This window comes from Elaeis guineensis, chromosome 5, assembly GCF_000442705.2.
Source record: "Elaeis guineensis isolate ETL-2024a chromosome 5, EG11, whole genome shotgun sequence".
NCBI classification, from domain to species: Eukaryota; Viridiplantae; Streptophyta; class Magnoliopsida; order Arecales; family Arecaceae; genus Elaeis; species Elaeis guineensis.
In genome coordinates this window covers 104,378,002-104,401,478 of record NC_025997.2, presented here as the reverse complement: position 1 = coordinate 104,401,478, position 23,477 = coordinate 104,378,002, and the positions used below count along the sequence as shown (strand labels likewise).

The 23,477-nt window shown below is 34.5% G+C and overlaps 1 protein-coding gene across 2 annotated transcripts; it reads left to right on the top strand.

The window, feature by feature from the left end:
- Nucleotides 1-3,296: 3,296 nt before the first annotated feature.
- LOC105032726 (vesicle-associated protein 4-1) lies at nucleotides 3,297-9,867 on the top strand. Of its 2 annotated transcripts, none has more exons than XM_010907257.3 (8): nucleotides 3,297-3,867; nucleotides 7,440-7,510; nucleotides 7,737-7,818; nucleotides 7,939-8,057; nucleotides 8,908-8,985; nucleotides 9,102-9,221; nucleotides 9,328-9,388; nucleotides 9,504-9,867. In XM_010907257.3, the coding sequence occupies exons 1-7, from the start codon at nucleotides 3,561-3,563 to the stop codon at nucleotides 9,385-9,387; spliced, it is 837 nt and encodes a 278-aa protein (XP_010905559.1). In that variant the 5' UTR covers nucleotides 3,297-3,560; the 3' UTR covers nucleotide 9,388; nucleotides 9,504-9,867. The 2 variants fall into 2 exon arrangements, with proteins under 2 accessions (XP_010905559.1, XP_010905557.1); XM_010907255.3 differs by having other exon boundaries at nucleotides 9,328-9,414.
- Nucleotides 9,868-23,477: the final 13,610 nt, after the last annotated feature.

Sequence of the window (23,477 nt, the reverse complement as noted above, 5' to 3'; positions counted from 1 at the left end):
ATTATTATTATTAGCGACGACGAGTTTGCCATTGCAATAAGGATAATTAGTGATGAGATTATTTTCATCAAATTTATAGTGATGGTGAGCCATCGCTAATACTATTAGTGATAGTATTTAGTCATCACTAATAATTTATTTTTTTATAATATAAATAAGATGATTAAAATATTTTTATTAAAAAACATTGCTTCCCTACCTTGCGTATTGCAAGGATCAAAATTTTATTAACAACATAGTAGTCTTGTCACCAAAATCCTTAGTGATGGAAATAAAAATAATTTCAATAAATTATTTTTATTAATATCTTTAACAACGAAATAAAATATTATCACAAAATATAATTTTTTTATGATTATTTTTATTTTATTATAAAAAATTTAGTATTAAAGAAATTTAATAAGTACATCTTTAGTTGAGGTGCATGCACTTAAATGCATGTCACGAAGTAAACTGAGTTTACTAGATAATCAAGTACATAACTAGTTTGCATAAAAAAAAAGTACATAACTAGTACAAAAAGAATCATGGTTGTCCTTACTCATCTTAACATCGTTTATTTTTTCCATTGAAATATCTCCAAAAATTACACACATACCCACACACATTTCATACCCTTCCATGTGATTGCCTTTCTTGTCCCGCTTCCAATCACAGCCAACTAAATAACAACCATTAAGTTACGGAAAGAGCTAGCTAGAAAGGGCATTTGTAGTCTATCTCTATAAATTTGGGAAACCAAGAATGGTAGAGAGGTATGATGATTAGAAGGGATATGTATCCCTCTCTGAGAACTAGGAGATATGGTATTCAATAAAATGAATTCAAAAGATCCCTAAAAAATAAAAAAATAAAATGTATGGATATTGATTTGTTATTTGCTTGGGGTAACTCTTGGTTTCTATTTCCCAATGTTTCTAAAATCTAACCACAAAAAATAGAACTGCTTTCAAGGATCCAGTACAAATAATGAAAAATTTTTCTTATTGGAGATATTTATTATTATCTTTTAAAGAACAATCAAGTATTAATATAGAGCATCTTTCTATAATCGAATTGCTATTTCATTTATACCATCTTTGCATTTCTCATCCTATAAGATTTGTTGTGATTTTGGGTCAACTATCAAGATGTGCTTCATGATTGTGGGTTTAGCAAATGATCAATTGAAGTATTTTTAAGAGTGCATTTGGTTAGTCATTAAAAAAATAATTTTTTTATTTTTTGATTTTTAAAAAGTAAAAGTCAAAAAGTAATGTTTGGTAACATCATGAAAAGCAAAAAGTAAAAATCAAAATAATTACTTTATATGTCAAGCAAAAATTTTTTACTTTTCAAAATTTACTTTTCTACTTTTTTTGCTTCCCCACATCTAAAATGCCAAATCAAAAAAGTAAAGAGCTTGAACCTTTTTCCCTCGTCGAGCTCTTCACCTCCCAATCTCCTTCTCTCTCCCTTCCCGAACCCTTCTCTCTCGTCGAACTCTTCACCTACCATCCTCAAATATTATTTTTTACTTTATAGCAACATAGTTACCAAACATACTTTTTGCTTTTACTCAATGCCAAAAATTAAAAAAAATAAAAAAATATTTTTTAAAAATCAAAAATCAAAAATCCAAAAATGTACCAAATGCATCCTAAGTAAATTGTGGCCCTTATCACTTTCACTCTCTATAACTATCATTTTGTTACTTGTCATTTTAATGGTGTGAATTGTAGATGTTACTCATTGAACTATGGATTGATGATAATGGATGAATTTCACTTTTGTCAAAAGGAAAAAATGCAGAAGTTGGAGCATTTTGACAGCATTATTTTTTTTATTACCTTAACAAAGATGTACCACATGTTGTTGAGAAGGATTTTTTCACTCCTATATAAGTGGGATTTCTAAATATTTGCAATTATGCTCATTGAATTAGGGATTCTTTTTCTTACTGTGACTCATACAAATATGATGTCTAATCAATCTGTGCTTATTTAATCTGTTTTTTTCTAGATGTAGATTACTGGAAAAAAAAATACTAATATCCATTGCTCTAATTTATAAAAAAATAAAAAAACTGCTTTTGATTGATAATTTGTCAAATTATTGATTAACGAATATATATTTAAAAAAAAAATCATGCTTTCTCAAAAAAAAAAAAAAAAAAAAAAAAAGAGAACTCTTTAAACTTACACGCTATATTATGGCAGCCATCACAAAAAAGATGGAGAGAATGCATATTATTCCAACCGCACTAGATAACAATTTGATGCTAAAAGTTCAAACCCTTGCTTATATATCAGTTTTCAATTATCACAAGCATCAAATATTTATTGTTGAGTGCAACCATTAACCACCAGCCAAAAATATTTATACATCATTTTTTTCCCTTGGTACATTGATATTAATTTCTTTCATAAATATTATCCTTGCGTTTGTGGCCTAAATGTAGAAGTTATCTGTTAGATGATATAATGATCATATAAAAGCCTGTCTTATTATTTTTCACACTTAACTCGTAATAATCAGTTATATAGTCCAAGTAAGCACTTACTTAACTTATCGAGTAATTACGAAATTAATAATCCAGCAAATCATGCCATGCTGGCCTTAAAAACACTGCATTCCCTCAGGCGCACGTGCACTCCAAGCCCAGCTGCTAGGCCGCAATGTAACTTGTAACCGTGACGCCATCTCTGAACCGACTCAAGAGGACGGCGGTTCAATTAATTCCATGGGCGGTTCAATTAATTCCATGTTACCGTCGTTCTCATAGCCGACTCCAAACCACACTGCTGCCGTACCTTCCAGACCAACTCTGCCGTGTAACTGTAAACGCTCCCGCCCGACCTTTCAACTGCCTACTGCAACCATTATTAAAAGTGTCCAAGCAACGAGTAGCCCCCGTCACCGTCGGTGGTAATACCACGACCATGACAATCCATTCCAATAAGGGGATGAAGAATTCAAGCTCGAAACGAAATAGTACCGGCGCTCAAGATGAATTCTCGAATAAGAATTTGATAAATTAATTGATAATTATCTCCATGATATTTTAATAATAAATATATAAAATAAAACAATTATATATAAATAATTTAAAAATATATAATATATTTGTTTATAAATAATTGAGTTAAGATCAAACAAGAAAGATTTAATTTCATTAAGACTCATTTATAATTGGTTAGCTGAACACTAAAAGGGAGGTACTTTTACTTTGAGTGACCGTATCCAACCACTCGGGTTTGAAGCGGAAGCGAACAGGGAAAGCACAGAAAAGGATGGGAGAGGAGGAAGGTCCCAAAAAAGCTACGGACATGAACTCCATTTATCAAATACAATTAAATGTATGTTTTAAAGTCCGGGCTGCTTGTCACCCACCGTCTTCCCGTCTCCTCCGCTATTGTCGCTACCGCGAGAGATCGTCGTGAAGGGCGGAGGATCAACACGTTAACATATCTGCGGTGACGCGACGCGAGCTGCGGTCTGGTGCTCCGCCGGAGAGGCAGCCGCTGCTCTATGGACTGAGAGGCGGAGTCGGGTCACCGGTTTGGGAGGAGGTCGACGAGATGGCAGTAGATAACGGGAGGCCGGAGGGGAAAGGGTGGAGGCTGTGCCGGATTCCCTTCTGGGGTGGCGGTGGTGGCGGCAGTGGAGGGGGGTCGTCGTCGACGAACTCGTCGGCGTCGCTGACGCAGCACAGCCACCGGAGCTCGAGTAGGAGCCAGGTGGGGCAGGCGGGGCAGCCGGTGTCGGCGGTGCCGGACGCCGGCCGTCGTCACTCCAGTGGGAGCACGGTGAAGGCTGTGGCACGGTCGCTGCTGCCAACCCGGCGCCACCTCCGGCTCGATCCGCCCACCAAGCTCTACTTCCCATGTGAGTATTTTGGTTTCTATCTTAATTTTCTTTTTCCCAATTGTATCTTCGTTAGATTTTTCTCTCTTTTATGTTCTTATGGAAGTTGGAATTTTTTCCCCCTGGATGTTGAGTAATTCGGTTTTTTACTCCGGTAGCAGGATTTCTTGTGCTGGTTAGGGAGCTTGTTTTGCAGTTTAAACCCTCTTAAGGTTTTTCTTCTATATATCCTTCTTTTGGTTAATGAGCTTCATCAATTGACAAGCAATTGATGTTGGGTTACGAAAAAAGTGTTTGGTTTGAATTTTGTCATCAAAATTTCCAAATAGAACTCAGAATTACAATTTTCTTTGTAATACTGACCTCAAAGTTATTTATTGAGAAGGATTTGATGGGAGTTTTGGAAGTTGATTTATGGGTTGCTCATAAGAATTTTTGGAATTGGTTGCTTTAAAAATATCTGTGACAGGATTTTAGTCACTTTCTTAGTTAAATGGTGCGTAGATATATTTGAAGAGGTTTGCTGATCATTTGGTGGATTGATTTGCATTATTTTCTGTTATTTAAGAATAAATTTCTCTCCTTTTATGCTTGCTACATCACTTCATTTTTTGTAGGGTTATTTGAAGTTTGAAGGGTAGATAAGCTCCTTTGAAAGATCTCTTTCTTGAATAAAAGATTTTATTTAAAAAACTTCATGACTAGTGCACAAGCAAAGTCGAGAGCCAACATGTTTGGAAAGTAGATCTAACACCCTAAATAACCTATCATCATCCCATTGTAATCTACCGAAACCATCATCAATTAGAATATCATTAAAAAATAAAATACTGATGGGCATCATTCCAGCTTCCTCTTGCAATCTTTTTCTTGAAGGGTTCTGTATAATTTCAAATGCTCGTACCGATGACAGTTTTGCTTTACATGGTCTTCAGAACTAAGCTTTTCATCATGGTTGAGGCATGGTCCTTTCTTTTGCTGTCTGACATCTCTGCAAATGTCAAATTTTTGATTGGAGGCATGCTTCTTTTCTTTGGAGTCTACAAAACTGGAATTGTCATGAATAGCTGGCTTCAAACTTGAGAATCAATTTGCACAGCCTCCTCTTGAAGCCAAGCCAGAAAAAAAATGCTTGCAGGAGAGTCATAGGCTGAAGGACCTTTACTCCAACCATGATTTTATCTTGGAGATGGAACAATACGCCTAACCAAAAATGATTCAGCTGTCGTTCTCTCGGACTGAGTTCGATATTCCAAAACATATTTCAGCTTGGCATAGCTTGGAGAGCATTCCTGTTGAATCTGCATAATTGAGACATATAGCATGGGTTGGAGACTGGGCTATATGGCCATAATAATCCCTCTCTAGGATGCTATTTTCTTGATTGTTCTTTTTTCTTCTTTCCTGCTGGAAACTTACCATCAAATTTAGGAAACTTAGCTTTTTACTTTTATGGGTTTGAATGGCAATTGCACCATCTCCCATTCCATATTGGCCTTGGGAACTTGATACATCTAATGGTGGCACACCAGAAGATTTTCAGACTGCAACTTCTTGATTCTGATGAAGTTTCTTGAAGTGGCAAACAACTTTCACCTATCTCTAGAAGTTGATGTAGGTTCTGACCTTGACAATCTATCCTTGCTTTCAAAATTGCAAGTTCATTCTCCATTAGTGCCGAGTACATTCTTCCATCAACCAAAAGGATGATGCTCTGGCATCAATTGATATGGCTAGAACTGCAGGCGGGTTGGATAGGGTCAGGGATTTGCTTGATCCATATCCAACTCAATATTAATCTTGGGTCTGATATTTAGATCCAATCTGACCTAGTTTGAAATTGATTTGGTAAGGTCAAATTGACCTTTGTATTTTTCCAACTCAATAGGAATACTGGGTTGGATTGGTTAGAGTGGATCCAAATCAAGCTCCAGTGTTCTGGGGTTGAGTTTGTGTTGGGGAGAATTTCATTGAGGAATCGAACTATTTGTGGTTTATTTACTTTTGGTTATAAATTGCATTGCATATATTTTAATTTCCAATACCTACATAGTCATTGACTCATTATAATAATGTTTGAATAATAACTACAAATACTTTAATTTATAATAACAAAACTAGTTAATCACAATAGTAAGAGTAAGAAATTTGTTGTACCACAACCATCCAGCCTTATCACAACTATTGGGACTTGGGTCCCAAAAATAAGAGAATTACTTATTATATCATACCCAGTGGGACTCATGCCCCAATTGCATGATGAGTAGACAGTTCTACACATTGAAGAATTTGACCCTCAAACATCATTATTGTGCAACATCTATAATGTTTTTATGGAATTTTTAGAGACAAAGCAACTTGAAAACTTAAAAGGTGTAAGTGCTATTTTTGTAGACCATAGACATGGTTAATTGTATGTCATGAGAAGGCATGTATCATCACATACTAAATGTGCTAGATTGATTGGTTGACTGCTGTCATAATTGATACATGGCATAGTAAATGTGCTCAAACTATAAGATGGGTTCCCATGAGTGGTAATTTTGACTTGGGTTCTGTTTTGTCAGGTTTGGTTTGGTCGGGGTGCTAGGTTATTCTGGTCCATCTACTTTTTAGGGCTGTGCCCAGTCAGGTCAAAGCATGGAACATGAAAACCTGACTCCAAATGACAATGGGGCCTAGACTTAGACCCGACCCAACCCAACCCAATTTTTCATATGGGTCAAGGTTTTGGATGGATCTTGAGGAGTCTAATTTCTTTTTCAGACCATACAGCCTTGTATCTTAATAAAAAAATGAAAAATATAGAGAAAATAGTAGAGGATTGACCACTTTGAGGGATTGAGACATCCTAATCACCAATATGAGAGTAGCAAATCTCCTCTAAAACAATTTCCTTTCATTGTCCACTGAAGCAAGTTAATGACCCTTGTTTAAAGAACCCAGTGACCTAACAGACATGCAGCTTAGGGATGTAAAGTAAAGAGCTAACACCCTAAATAATATATCAGCATCACATAATTACCTACCCAAATCTCATAATCATCTGAAATAGATTTAAAAGGAAAAAAGAAATGCACACAAGTGTTTCAGTTCACTATCCTGGTTTCATGAAATATCCTTAGTTTTCTCCTTAGGTGAATTCTGGTTATTTTTGAAATTTTTAATATTTTACAATTTATGGTGATTGCTCTCATGGTATTTATTTTGTTCATCAGAATTTACTGCCTGGGAAATGAATCAAATGATATGTAGTTTTGGTTGATTTAGTGGAAGATTTGCACTTGTGTTTGCATTTATGTTAATGAATTGAGGGCTTTTCCTTCTGTAGATTACCCCTTGAATGCCATATTTTGATTTACATGTTTCAATTAATGCAGAAGATTGAGTTTATTTTCCACTAATATTCCTAGTTTAATTACAAAAATAAATAACATCTTGAGCTTAACTTTGCTTTATCTTTGGTTTTTAGCTTTTCTTTTTTTAATGCTATAATTTCTTGGAAGGTTGGTAGTCATCAAACTTAAAACTTTGAAGGTATTCTATTGTTCTTTTTATTAACTGTTTTTTTTTTAAAATTATGTCTGTTGAAGATGAACCTGGTAAACAGGTCAGAAGTGCGGTCAGGATAAAGAATACCAGCAAATCTCATGTAGCATTTAAGGTGTGTATGGAAATGCCATGGCATTTGAACTTTCAATGAATCAATCACAGTCAACAGATATCTTTTAGTAATTATTTGTTCTACTTTGGAAATTCTTGGTCTGCATTTTTTTATTGTTCCTTTCTCATACCTGTTCGCTATTATTTCCATTGAGAACTTTGGTTTTGACATTTTTCTCATTACATATTTTTGTTGGCCAAATATTGATTAATGGAACACCTGCTAGTTTCAAACAACTGCACCAAAGAGCTGTTTCATGCGTCCTCCTGGTGGTATACTTTCTCCTGGGGAGAGTATAATAGCAACTGGTAATCTTGTTTATGTGTTTGCTTTTTTTCTTGATTTTTCATCCAGAAAAAAAAGAGGAAATAACTCTTATGGGATTTCTGGACTAGTGTTCTTATTCTTATTTCCATATTAAATGCCAGTCTTCAAGTTTGTGGAGCATCCAGAGAACAATGAAAGGCCAATGGATCAAAAGAGCAAGGTTAAGTTTAAGATTGTGAGTTTGAAGGTGAAAGGACCTATGGAGTATGTACCAGAACTGGTGAGTCTGTTTCTTTCGATTACTTCCAACTTGACAAGGAAGGTCTAAGTTTCTTTCTTTCAGAGCTTTTTTCAGCTTTGATTTCAAAATGTTCTGTCGAAAAAGTAACATGTTGACCAAGACCTGCCCACTGACCAACTGCTCAATTTGACTGGTTTCAGCCAAATATGGTTTGACCATGTCACTTCTGATTCAACATTGTTCAAATATTGGATGAAATTCTAACTTTCTTTTGCTGGACCAACTTCTTCAGAAGAACTTGACATGTTCCTGTAGGAACAATACATGTCAGAAAGAAAGATATAACCTATTTTAGCTTTGCCATTCAGTTTGTTTTCTCAATTTTTTTATGTTTTGATATTATAAACTAACCCAACTTGGAATGTGGACATATCTTCTTCCAGTGGGCACAAGAAATCATGGAGGAAAATAGTTTGGGTCCACTCACTTCATAATGTGGATAATCCCTTGAAAAAGCGGCTTGTAAACCTTATGAAGATGAGAATATCCATAATCTGTACAGACAATTCTAAATTTACTTGACTGAAGCTTTTGTTTTTTGTCATTAACAGCTATAGAATACTCTATTACACTCAGTGGCAGATGGACCTAGTTTTAATTGAATGGATGGCCCTAGCAGTGGCCATCTGCAATTGCTTGGCTGATAAGTGATGATGAAATAGACCTGGTTAGCTATGGAAATCCTGAACTGCAATAACCACCCTGAACTTGCATTGAGATTATTTATGATTGGGACTGCAATATATTACTATATAGCCACATTATTTAAATATTGTCGATGCATATTTTTTCGCATCAACATCCATTTGAAAGTAAGTGTCTGCAACAGTTTGATGAGCAGAAAGATCAGGTTGCAGTCGAGCAAATTCTGCGGGTTGTATTTTTGGATGTGGCACGTCCCAGTCCTGTAAGCCAATCTGCAAGCACCCTTTTTTCCTGCTCTTTTCATGCCTATGATAGTGAATTATTTGCTTAATTATTTAGCATATCAAGCAATGATGTACATTGTGATTGTTGCTGAAGCAAATGGAAAAACTGAAGCGTCAGCTTGCTGAGGCTGACGCAGCACTTGAGGACCGCAAGAAACCTCCAGAAGATGCAGGTCCTCGGATTGTTGGCGAAGGGCTTGTCATAGATGAATGGGTAAATTAATCGTTCACATTAATGCACAAGTGAGCTATCCACTTCATCTGCTCTGAACTTTTCTGCTAATTGTTTGCTTTGCATCCCTCTTTATTCTTTTTCTCAGAAAGAACGAAGGGAAAGGTACCTTGCTCGGCAGCAGGTTCAAGGGGTTGATTCGGTGTAAAGTGCGGCTTACTATTATTATAACTTTGTAATCCTTTTATTTTGCTTGAAACAAATAATTTAGTCTTGCATTGTGGAAAAAGAATCTGCCATCATCCTTCACCCCTTTATTTTCAGGCTTGCCAGGGTGACTGTTTAAAGGTTCAATTGGTGACAATAACAGGCTTACATGTCATGAACCTTTGAGACATGTTGTGCTTGACTTAGGCTTATCTCCCTATTTGTAGGTATGGGTTTTTACTCTTTAAGAAATAAAAGCATTTTCTGTGGGAGGAACCAGAACATTGCACCCTTTTGTTTTTGTTATTTAAGATGTAAATTATATATTATATTCATTGTTCAACTTGATTTGGATGATAGGAATATCTTTGTTGGAGGTCTTGTAATGATTATGGACCCATGTAAATGTACTAGTGTTTCCTATCAGCTGTATGCCATTATCTTTTAATGCTGTCATGTAAATTGTCACTTGATTCGTGTATTTCTAATGTTCACATATATTTCTAGACAACATGTTAAAAGTTTGTTAATTATCTTAAATTCTTTTAAACGGTTTATCAATTTGGTGATTTCTAATCAACAAATTTCATATGCTTTACTGTTAGTTTACCATCTTCTTAGTGATCTAATCATTCTTTGTTGTTTCCTTTTCACCTATTTGTTAATAAATACCAGGACATTCCTTGATGTTTCATCAGCTTCTGTTCGCAACCGATTAATTATATTGGACCACCTTATCAGTTTGCAAAATTTCTAACATCTTTATTTTAAGTAGTTACTTGGTCACAAATGCAACTATAGGATTCTAAAGTGATTCATATAGCGCGATCTGTACTTTTGTAGCTGCACATGGAATTATCTAGATCTGGACATTATGGTTTTCTCTATAATTGACCTACCAGTTGAGATCTGTTTGTTGTTATTCTTTCTTCAATACCACAAAGGCTACTCCAGTTACTATTTAGTGCCACTGATTCTTGAGGTATTCAATTTCAACTCAATTCTTAATTGCCTGCACCATTGCATGTTGCTCGAGTCAAACCTTCTTTATACTGGTCGGCTAATTATGTGCATTCACTCAATCTATTTGTTCTTGTTATTATGATGCTATTTCTCTGACATATTTCTTTTGCTTGCTTACCTACTTATGCTCCGCTTACCTACTTATGCTCCTCTTAAAGTACTTATGTTGTCTCAGTCAAGCTTAGAGTTTGTTGCTTTGTCCTACAAGTTAGCATATACTACTCTGAAACTATCACGTCCTGGATCCAGCTCCTTGATCACCACGCGACATGGCTGCATACTTTCTGAGATAAGACTCTAAAAAATATGCAAATCTTTAATTTTCATTATAACATCAAATTATCAATGAACAATAATGATCTCTATATGAAAAGATAATAAAACTTGTATAATTGTAAAATTCAATCATCTGGTTAGTACCACTGAAGTTCTATTTATTTAATCTTTTCATTGGTGATTTCAACAATAGCCAAGTAAATGTGTCCTGTAGTTGAATAAACAAAGGAAAAAAGGGGTTGTGAGCTTTATAATCTAATAAAATTTTTATATACTAATATCAAAATAATAATAATAAATAAGAAACTAACAATGATTGTTATTCATATAAATTTCATGTCATAAGTTATTATGATTGTAAAATATGCATAATAAATATATCTTTAAGTGCAATAAATCATATCAATCACTTGTCTCAAATTATGGTGTATTTGATCCAATAATATTTAGGTGTTCGGTATTGGACTACCACAATCATATTTTCGATCCGTGGCAGAGTATAAATATAGTGGCTAATCCTGTAGATTGCCGTAATCATATTTACAGTCTATGGTAGGGCATTAATACAGTAGTTAGTTTAGAAGATCATAAGTGCTCTACTCTAACTACTATAATCATATTTTCAATCTATGGTGGGGCACCAATAAAATGACTAATCCAGAGGATCATAAGTATTTAATTCTAAACTATCACAATCATGTTTTCAGTCCATGGTGGGATATTAATACAGTAGCTAGTCTTGTGGACTATCATAACCATATTTTTAGTCTGTAGTAGGACATCAATAATATGGCTAGCCTAGAGTACCATAATCCATCATTTAGTTATACAATTCAAATTTATGCTTGTGAAGGAATTATAATTCAATACCATCTTTTAACAAAATTCAATGTATATAAGTACCAAGTCCATATAAACCAAGATCAATAATATACAATACATAACTTCATATGTAGCGATATATATACTTAAGAAATAAGTATATAATATATAGGTATCAAAAACTACATAAAAGAAAATCATTGATGCATAAAAATAATTATTATATAAATATGTAATCAATGTCTGAGAATTCTTATATCTACTGACGATAAATTTTAGAACAACATTTTCTAGTCCTCAACTAATATGTCCACTTAATGACATAATTTCAATATATCCTCGATAAATTATCAGCATAAAAAAAATAAATTATCATTAAATTTTTATTTTTAAAGCTCTAATATCTGAATTATTTTTAATCCCAAATTTCTCAATGCTATCTAATACATAAGCAATTAATAAATAAAGATTTAGGAATTTACTTTAATTTAAGAATCAGAGCATCAATCTCTTTATTCAACATCTTCTTATCCACTTGATTACATGCCCGTGGAACCCGTTCAATAGTTATGAAATTTATAATCATTAGAATCCATTGTTGAGAAATCCAGGATATAACAAAATAAGTGATAGTATCTCAATAACCTAAGTGGTTTAGATCTGGATGACCAATGGATCATTAAAAAAGTCAGGCTAGAGCAAAAAAGGTACGATAGGATCATCAAGAATGAGGTTCAAGGATGTCCGATACAGATCGGATGGAAGTCAATGGTTATTGACAGCAAGTCTATACCCTTCTTTTGGGATCAACTTGAGGCATCAAGTCTTCTAAATTTATCTTTTTTTTCTAGATTCGAGAAGAGAGAGAAAGGTAAAGATAAAAAAATAGAAAGAGAGTAGAGAAAGAAAAGAGAAGAGAAAAAAAAATAGATTTCTTCCTCTCTTCTTCTTCTTTTTTCAAATAGAGGACCGTCCCCTTCTTCACTCTTTCCCTCTCAATATGGTGGTGGATAGACCAGATAATGGCGACCGATAGTAGCACAGTGCCCGACAACGGCAAGGCAGTGACTCCGATGGCAATCATGGCCCGCGGTGGTTAGTGAGGAAAGGAAAACTCAAAGCAAGATGTCTTGTTTTATCCAAATTGACAACTCACTGGAGCAAATCCGCGTGCCGGTGAAAGCCCAAAGATCTGAAAAAGGAAGGAGAAGGTGGAGGTGATTATTAGGTGCAACGAAGTTGAAGGCAGGATTCCGGCAATTTATTTTCACTGAAATCAAAGGAGAAACTTGAAGAAAAATCTTAGAAATAAGTGGTAATTTTTAGAGAAATTGGTGATGGATTCAAAGGAGGGGAAGAGGCCTTCTCATAAAGGGGGTTTTTAGCCAAATCGATTACTCCAATCTCATTGGACCGGGAAGAAAAAAAAAAAAAGACTCCAATCGGAAGTCTACTCCAATCGGAAATCTTTTTCCTCCTTTCTACTCGTGTGCCAAGCATGTGCGTCCATGAATGGACCTCTGGCTGGCTCACAGGCCAAATCCAGTTTATTGCAGCAACTTAACAAGATTGGGATCTAATTTTATGTTTGCAAGTAAAATTTAGATATAACCATTTCTTTTTACCTCACTAAGCCCTGGTTATTAAAAATGGATTGTTCATTGCTAAAAATATGGCAAGTTTTATCAGGACAATAAAAAATGAATCCTCTAATAGAGCAAATACCCAAGCAGCCAGTATTAATTAAAATTATATTTAGTTGGAGCAAGGAACTAGCTGTGTTGGCTATAATTTCTTTCAAACTTGTTCTTGAGTCTGAGCAGGTGCATTTGTTAGCCAAAATACTGCATGGTAAAGTTGCTCGTTGGGTGTAAGAGGACCCAAGGAATAAATGCTTTCGCGGGAGGAGATGTCAGGATATTAATGGATCTTAATCACATGGACCTTGGGGAAGGTTGACAAGAACTAGCTTTTTTGAGTGCTCTGATGGTTGGCCTTCCATGGGAAACTTCTGCTTGCCCATCATTGCGCTTTTGTGGAGAGCCATCAAACCAAACCATGGTACTAGTTGAATATGCCAACAGAGCAAGCTTTATTGGCAGACAAACTAGATGCATGCATCCATTATTTCTGCCATCTGACAGACGCTGGGAAGAATATTTATATGGTTGGAAAGCAACTGGAACCCTCGGCATAATTGTCAGAGAAAAGCTGCATGAGTAATCCCATGATGAGTTGAGCCATGCTATTTGGAGACTATGACATGAAAGAATAGCAAAAAGATAAAGATATGGAAGTTTATTTTAGGATCTTTCTATCATGCATCGCTAGCGTGTAACCCTCACTTCGCAGCAGTGGAATTTATTTTGAATTAAAAAAATTTAAAATATTTTATCAATATATAATTTTTAATATAAAATAAAATATAATTTTTTTAATAGCCAATGAACTTACATTTATGATAGTCTTTGTCTATCATAATTTCTTCATCTAAATCAAAAATATAAATATCATAAAATTTTGTTAAAGTATTATTGAATTAAGTTTCATGATAAAATATGAACCAAAATGATTGAAAAAATAATTCATAATTTTAAATATTAAATATTTGATATTTAAATATAAAATATTAAATGTTAAAATCAATCAACAAATATAATCCATAATTTTAAACTAATTTTCCTAATAATCAATTTTCTAAGTCAAATATGTACATGTATATATTATAACTTTATATAACCCAAACTATCAATCTTATTTTTGCTGATCTTTAAATATTTTTTGGATCATATATAATAAATTTATATATAGTATCTTAAAATTAATCTTAAAACACCAAACAAATTTTTTTTTGATGAATTAGTATCATCCAATTAATACAATCAATTTTTTATATATCGCTTATTCTTTTTTTAATATTTTTTTGGATCATCAATAATGCAACAAAAAATTTGAAAAATATTTCATCAGTCCAACATCAATAACTACATTCTTGACAAAATTGTAAGCTATACTTTATACATACCTTAGAATTTACTTGTAAAAAAAATTTACTCATAAAAATATATAATAATTATATTTTATAATAATATAAAATATTATATCATACTATAATAATATGTTATAATATTTTATATAAATATTATTATATAGTATATTATATTAATATAGTATACTATAATATAATATTATTTTATTATAGTACAATATATTAATATATCATGTTAATATTATTATACATTATTATATCATTATTATAATATATCATGTATATTATGTTAATATCTTATATTAATATAACATAATATAATATCTGTCATTGTATATAATAACATATTATAGTATTATATTACCATATTATGATATTATTATATACAATAATATAGTATAATATATTATATTATATTTGTATATATATTATATATAAAAATATTATACTATTATATTATTATAGTATTAGAAGAATATTATATATTATATTATTATATTTTTACTGTTAAGAAATATTTTTGTAGTCATCAAAAAAAATTATTGAAAATGCTACCACAACTTTAGAATCTATGCAGCCTTTTTCTTCAAAATAAATAACATTTTTTTTGTCTATGCATATTTCTCAAATTTAATAAAATTTTATTAATAATTTTTTAAAATATATTTTTATAATTTAGAGTTTTTTTGTAATTACAGCGAAATGATGGACTGCTCTGTAAAAATAATAAGTATAGATTTTTTTTACAAAAATATTTTTTTAAATACTTCCATCCAGAATATTCTAACTCTCTCCGTACCTTGCGACCAAAAAAAAAAATTCTCTCCATACCCTAGATCCTACCCCCTATTCCCGATCCCCAAACCCTAGCCCCCTTCGTTCCTCCAACCGTCGCTCTCTGATGGTGCAGCTCACTCTCTCCACCCCTCCTCCCACAATCTCTCCTCCTCGTTCTTCTCCTACGGGCCCTAATCCCCTCTCACCCATCCACCATCGTTGTCGCTCCTAAAATCTTCCCCTCCCCCTCTCCCTCCCCCTCCAATTACTCCACCAGTGCTCCCCCTCCCAGCTCTACCCCTTCGGCATCCATTTGCCCCCATTGGCTTCAACCCCGACATGAACCCAACCCCAACCCCTCCTTGATGGCCGGCGCACTCCAAAACCTTTAGATCGGCTGCCCCTCACCCTCCAATACCACCCCCCTTCTCCTCCCTCGTCTCCCCCTGTCCCGTTCCTGCTGCGGCCAACATCCCCATTCGCCGGCGATGCTCCCCCGACCTTCGGACTCTCCTCCCATTTCCTTTTCCTACCCCTTGCCACCCACCAGCCACCCTCTGTGTCCGCATTGCCCCCATGCTTTCTTTTCCTGCCCCCGGCACCACCACCGTCGTCATCCTCACCGGCTCCCTCCTCTCCGCCGACATCCACCCCATGGCTGTCTCCAACATCCTCCACTGCCTCTCCCTCTGCATAGTGGACATCATCTATCGCATGGCCATACACCTTTGGGTCTCCACCGTCGCTTTCCTCCCCATCGGTGCCGGCACGGTGACACAAGCCCCTGAAGCTGATCTTATGCAGAGTGGTCAAGGTACTGTTTTTATTCTTCATCCCTTATCTGATTTTTTTTTTGATTTTTCATCCCAATCCTAACCTTATTGCTTTGTTTTCCTTTTTTTTCCCACTCTCTTGTCTGATCCAACTCTTCCTGCAACTCTACCACAACTATAATCCCTCACTTATTATTTATTTATTATTTATTTTTTTTATATGTTTTTCCTCTTTATTTTGATCCAAACACTATCCCTCTCTTCCTCTTCTCAATAGTTTATTTTTATTTTTTTTCTGGTGTTTCCTTCTCCAACCCAACCCTGTCTGCAAGCCCATCCTAATTCTAACCCTAATCATAGGCCCCCCTAACCCTAACCAGATGCCTGATCATAATCCTAACCTTAACCCTCAATAGTAACTAATCCTAGTCCTACCCTAACCCAAACCATACCCAACCCCCTGACCCTAACCTAAACCCTAGCTAGACAACTAACCCTAGCCAGCCTAACCTTGACCTTAACCTTAACTCTAGCCTGACCCTAACCCCTACCGAAATCCTAAACCTAAACCTCACCAGACCCCTAACCCTAACCTAACCATCACATTTGATCAGAATATAACCCTTATCCCAGTCTGATTCTAATCCAACACTTAATCCTAGTTTGTTTCCTAACCCCAACGGAACCAATTCAGGCTCGATGACCTGTTAAGCTGATACCCACAACTCGATTACTGAACCCGTTAACCCGCTAACTCATATTGAGCGCTAATAGATTTCTGAACCTATTAACCCAATCATCTATAAACTATTTTCTGCACCCGTTAACCCAACAACCTAATTCTACCAATTGAGGATCCGTAACCCATTTTCTTCTCTCTCTTTCTTCTCATCGATCCGTCACCCGATGTCTCCCAACCTCGATCCATGTCTTCTTTCTCATCGCTCGAAGGCTGCTAAAGCTAATTAGCAACTGTGGAACTCTTTTTTTTTTTTTTACAGATTTTTTTTATTTGTATTTATCAACTTGAGTCAAAGCAACTGCTGCATTTTTTTTCTTTCATACAGACTTTGAGGAGGCTACCATAGCATGGTAGCAACCCTTTGTCCCTTTCCTCCCTCACATGATGTTTGTGAACAAAGGAGTGGAAGGCTGCCAAAACATGATCAGCAATCCTCCTGCATTCTTAACAAAGAATAGAATGATGTTTCTGATGTTACAGTAAAGAAAAAAAAACTGATGACGGAACTCACCTTCTCTAGCCCCGCTTCTCCAATTTTCTCTCTGCTGTCAATCTCTTCAATCCTGATCACCTTCTCTAGCCTCTTTATTCGATTTTTCTTGTCTGCTGCCATCCTTTTCGATCTTTTTTCAGTAAGCCTGATGAAAAATAAAAGAAGCACCATCCTTTTCGATCTTTTTTCAGTAAGCCTGATGAAAAATAAAAGAAGCAGTAATCGTTACAGACCCATTGAAAAAAATACTCCCCACCTCACCTTTTTTTCAGTATATATAAACTAGAGTACGGAAAGAACCAATAAGACAATCTAAGCTTTGCCATCAATGTTTTCTATTTTTTCTCAGAAATCTTCTTTCTGAGATTTCTTTTCATCCACCCCATTCTTCGCTCCTTTTTTTTTTCTTACGTGTGCCTCTCTCATGACAGAGAATGACATGAGAGAGGAAAATCACCACACATAGAGCTCCATCCCATTTTCTTTTTTTTTTTTGTGTGTGCATCTCTCTCGTGACAGAGAATGGTATGGGAGAGGAGAGCCAGAGCAAAGCCGGCTTGCTCAGCCATCAAGAGCATGACCCATCCAAGCTAGACGGCTGGGAGAGGAGAGCTAGAGAAGAGCCGGCCTATTCAGCCATTAGGAGCATGATCCATCCAATCCATATGGCTACATGCCGGATGCACGCCATCTATCCATAGTGCTCTAAACAAAAAAAAAAAAAACATCGAGGGAGAAGACTTGGTGGGCTGCCATATGGCGCGTTGAACATCCAACAAATATCACGTCGAGAGAGTCCTGGTCTCAACTTTAATGTTTTATATAGAATATTAATTTTTATTTTTTTACTTACTTATATGGGTTTAGTTTTTTTTTTTTTTTCTAATAAACTGTAGCCTTATGCAATACATGGAGAATTGGAAAATAGAGTAGTAGTATTACTCTCAATTATAGCTAATGTTAGGGGATGTATGCTTTTGTGCATGAAAGGTTCTTACATTATATGGCGAGGGGATTGGTGTAACTGATAGGCATTGTTAAGATAGATTGTGGATAATTGAATATATAGTTGCAAGGCCAATATAGGTAGGTTCAGAGAACTTTTTGTATGCAATAATGGGTGCTCTAAAGTATTTTCTTATTTATTCTTGGATCTCAAAGTCAGAACCTTATCTTACTTCTTACTTCAAAATTTTTATATTTTGAAAGTTGATTTTTTAGTAAATATTGATTGTTAAAATACTAAAAATTTGAAATTTTATATAAAGAAATTTTCCAGATTTTATTTTACCACTAGAAAGAAGTTTTAAAATTTTACTTTATGATTTAAGAAAATACAAAAATCATAACTGTCTTCTCAGTTCTTGGAACCGAAGAATAATATACTGTTAATGGTAGCTACCGCCAACTGTGCAAGGTGGATCTTTCTCCAATACCAAAAAGGCTATTTCCGTTCCTATTTAGTGCTACTGATTTTTTAGGTATTCAATTTCTACTCAATTCTTCGTTTTTACTCAATTCAATTTACGGTTAATGGTTGAGGCAAACCTTGTTTATATTGGTAGGCTCACTATCCCTTCAACTCTAGTGCATTCTGTAATAACCTGACCCTTTAATTACCATATATTGTTTTCGGTCGAGCTTTTTCTTGAGTTCCTGTCAGGGAGATCGCCGGATCTCTCACCATGGGCTTCACCGGACCGGCGTAAGGCCTTCTCCCTTTTCCTGCTGTCACCGGATTTGGTCCAGTAAGCCGCCGGATTCGAGGTGGATAGAGCCTCCCTTTTCTCCGATTCTCTTTATTTCGCGGATCTCCAGTGGCCGCCGCTGGGTTCATCTCCTAGTCGGTGCTATGCACCACTGTTGGCCGCCGGCTTGGTTCCATGGCCATGGCCGGGTGAAGAGCGGAAGCAAAACAGGGGTTCTGTTGCCCTGTTTAAAGAAGAAGAAGAAGAGAGAAAAAGAGCCTCTCTTCTCTCTCTTATTTATCTTTTTATTTATTTATTTGGGTTGAGAAAAATAAAATAAAATAAAAATTAAGAAAACCTAGAGTGGACCTCTGACAAGTCGCACATTATATTGAATAATTTTTATTTTATTATTTTAATATTGAGATTGGTGCTATAGGGGAATAATCTTTCGGATAAGTGATTTTCGAGTAGGTTTCTTAGCACCTGATTCATAAATTGGAGTACATATCAATATTGAAAGATTAATTTATTATTAATAGAGGTAAGAATTTATATATATATATATATATATATATATATATATATATATATATGTGTGTGTGTGTGTGTGTGTGTGTGTGTTTATTTCTACATTGCATGGTATTAATTTCTTGTGACTCGATTTTGATGGATATGTGATTATCGATATAATTATTTTTATTTTCTATATGTTTTCATTGATTTCTTTTTGGATGGCTTGGATTGTGATGCTGGCTGTTAAGATTTTCGAAAAGAACATAGTATGATATAGAATATATATATATATATATATATATATATATATATATATATATATATATATATGTTTATTTCTACATTGCGTGATTTTAATTTTTTGTGATCCGATTTTGATGGATATGTGATAATCGGTATGATTATTTTTACTTTCTATATATTTTCATTGATGGCTTGGATTGTGATACTGGCTATTGAGATTTTTGAAAAGAACATAGTATGATATAGATTTTTTTTGGTATAATTGAGATTTAATAAATTGATGATCAAGAAAGAAATATTTGGGCTAGTCATGTATGTTAAACTGAGAATAGTCTCGTCATAGGCAGGAACATGAAACTGAGAATAGCCTGCTATGGGAAAGAAGATGGCACTGAGAATAGCCTGCCATGGGCAGGAATATAGCACTGAGAATGGCCTGCTATGGACAAAAACATGACATCGAGAAAAGTTTGCCATGGGTAAATATATGATGCCAAGAATAGCCTACCATAGATCGATACATAGTACCAAGAATAGCCCCACCACAGGCAGATACGTGGTATATGAGTTTGCCACCATGGGCTGAAGTATGGATATTCTTGATTGCCATCGCGGGTTGAAGCACAATTATTCTGGTTTGCCACTGTGAGTTAAAGTACGATTATTCTGATTTACCATCATGAGCTAGTAAGTGTGCTTATTATGGATTGCCACCATAGACTGAAGCATGATTTATGGTTTACCGGTCACAAACTAGAATGCGAACATGGTTAATTAGAAACTCTAAGGGGGTGTTTGGTAGTATGTAATTCTGACAGGATTACATGTAACTTTGCAACACATAATCATTACACTGTTTGTTTCGTTAATTTTACAAGTAATACTGCATTATATATAATGCAGTATTATCTCAAAAAGAGGTAATCTGATTATCTAGGGGGAGGTAGCTATGTGATTACATGTAATCTTATAATCCTATAATCTTGCAACAAGATAACTTCAGGATCAAAAGTATCCCCATCAAAATAAATCAAAATAAATTAAAATAAATTATGGATAGTCTCAATTGGTGAAAATAGAAAAAAAACATAATGGGTGATGCCACAAAAAATGGTTGGTCTCAAAATTAAGTTGTTCTTCTAGAAAATAGACAATAATCAATAAGCAAGGATGGGGGTACTTTAAAAAAAAGTTAGCTTATATTCTATGTAATCTAAATTATATACTAAACAATATAATATAGAATTTTTTATAATTTTACAACAATATTACTGCACATAGCAAATACTGCAATACAAGATTTTCTATAATTTTATCTGGTAATCACATTCCCTCTGCAATCACATTACCAAAGCAACATTATCTATGTAATGCACCAAACACCACCTAAAGATAACTATTGATTGATTCGGATTAAATTAATGAGATATAAATGAGAAGAGATGAAACCACAATTAAGTAAAAAGATGTTTTTACTTAATTACATAATATGGTATATTACTTTTGAAAAAGATGGACATTTGATGATATATGATGTATATTTTTATATATATCGATATTGAGTTATATTGGATATTTGACATGAAATTTTGTGGCTTATATTTTTTTTTGATACAGTTCATATGTTATTTTTAATCATATTATTATATTAGTGTAAGTGTGTAGGGATTCTTACTGGACTGTAAAGCTCACCATCTCTTTTCTTTCTCTTTTCTTTTTTAGAGTTGTAGGGTACTTATACTTGGCTAAGGTTAGAGTCACAATTTGAAAGGATCGATTAGATAGAGCACCATTAGTGGTAGTTAAGTGATCGAGTTTTGAAAATTATACAAGGTTTGATATTTATAATTATAAAATATTGGTTATGAATTGAGATTAATAGTATTCACAGGATCTTGAGATTGTAATGAATTATAAGGCCTTGCATATTCTTTAGGGTCTTATCCTAAGGAGTATGCGGCCATCATATATCCTATCCAGATGTTGGGTTTCGGACGTGATAGAGTGGTATTAGGGCTTAGATTTAAGGTTGCTAGAGACTGTGACATAAGTGATATCAAAACTTTAGGTTATGATCAATAGTGTGATAGAATGGTATCAGAGCTTAAGGTTATGATCTCTAAAGATTATGAGTTAAAAAGGTATTTGAGCAAAAAATTATGATCACTAAAGATGTGACAGAATGATATCATAACATAAGACATTGAAATTTAAGGTTATGATTACTATGGATTATGATAGAAGTGGTTCATAGGGTTTAGATTTCGATAGATAATTTATGTCTCAGTTATAATTTGAGGGATTGATAAATTTATAATTTTATTGGTTCAGAAATTATTTAGCAAACCTTAGAAATTTGGTGGGTTTAGATCAGAGTGTGCCATGAAAGTATAATGGTTTAAGTCATTTAAATTTGACTGAAAATATTAGCTTTTATTCGGAAGATGTTGTGATAGAGGATTGAAATTTTTTTTCGAGTGAAGAAAGCTATCTAGGAGCTCAGGGATAAGATAAGAATTTTGTATCCTTAAGATTTTGACTTTGCAATATGCTAATTTTGACAATGAAATTATTTTAAAGTGGGGAGAATGTAATAACGCGACCTTTTAATTACCATAAATAAAAAAAGTTCTACATGAATGACAAAGCAAGGAAAAGAAAAAAAAAGCCTCATCGGGAGTCTTCCTCTTATCTGACTTCGTCAGAGAAAGAGTGTGATCCACTACCAAAAATAGGGTTGGGAGTCTTCCTCTTATCCGACTTCGTCGGAGAAAGAGAGTGATCCACTACCAAAAATAGGTGGGATTTGACCTATAAATTAAGATCCCCTCTTCCTCCTTGATTATCCAACGAGATTGCTTGAAAAAATCACCATCGATTTTAAGGTTTTTCATCAAGCTTTTTCTTGAGTTTTCGTTAGAGAGATCGCTGGATCTCTCACTATGGGCTTCGCCAGACCGAGGTAAGGCCTTCTCCCTTTTCCTCTTTCTTTTTCTAGTCCCACTGTCACCAGATTTGGTTTGGTAAGCCACTGGATTCTAGGTGGATAGAGTCTCCCTTCTCTGTGATTTTCTCTTTATTTTGTGGATCTTTGATGGCTGTGACCACCATCGGATTCATCTCCTCGTCGGCACTATGCACCATCATTGGCCACTGGCCTGATTCCATAGCCATGGCCAGAGGAAGAGGAGAAGAAAAACAGGGGTTCGATTGCCTTGTTTAAAGAAGAAGAAGAAGAGAGAGAGAGCCTCTCTTCCCTCTCTTATTTATCTATTTATTTATTTACTTGGGTTGAGAAAAAATAAAATAAAATAAAAATTAAGGGGACCTAGAGTGGACCCCTAGCGAGTCATAGAGGATTTATATTAAATAATTTTTATTTTATTATTTTAATATTGAGATTGGTACTATAGGAGAATAATCTTTCAGATAGAAGATCATGTTTTTGATGATATATGATATATGATATATGATATTACTTTTGAAAAAGATGAATATTTGATGATATATGATGCATGTTTTTATATATATCAATATTGAGTAATATTGGATACTTGACATGAAATTTCATGGCTAATATTTTTTTTTGATGCTATTCATATGTTATTTTCAATCATATTATTATATTGGTGTGAGTGTATTGGGATTCTTAGTAGGTTGTAAAGCTCACCATCCCTCTTTTTCCTCTTTTCTTTTTCAGAATTGTAGGGTATTTGTATTTGACTAAGGTTGGAATCATGATTTGAAAG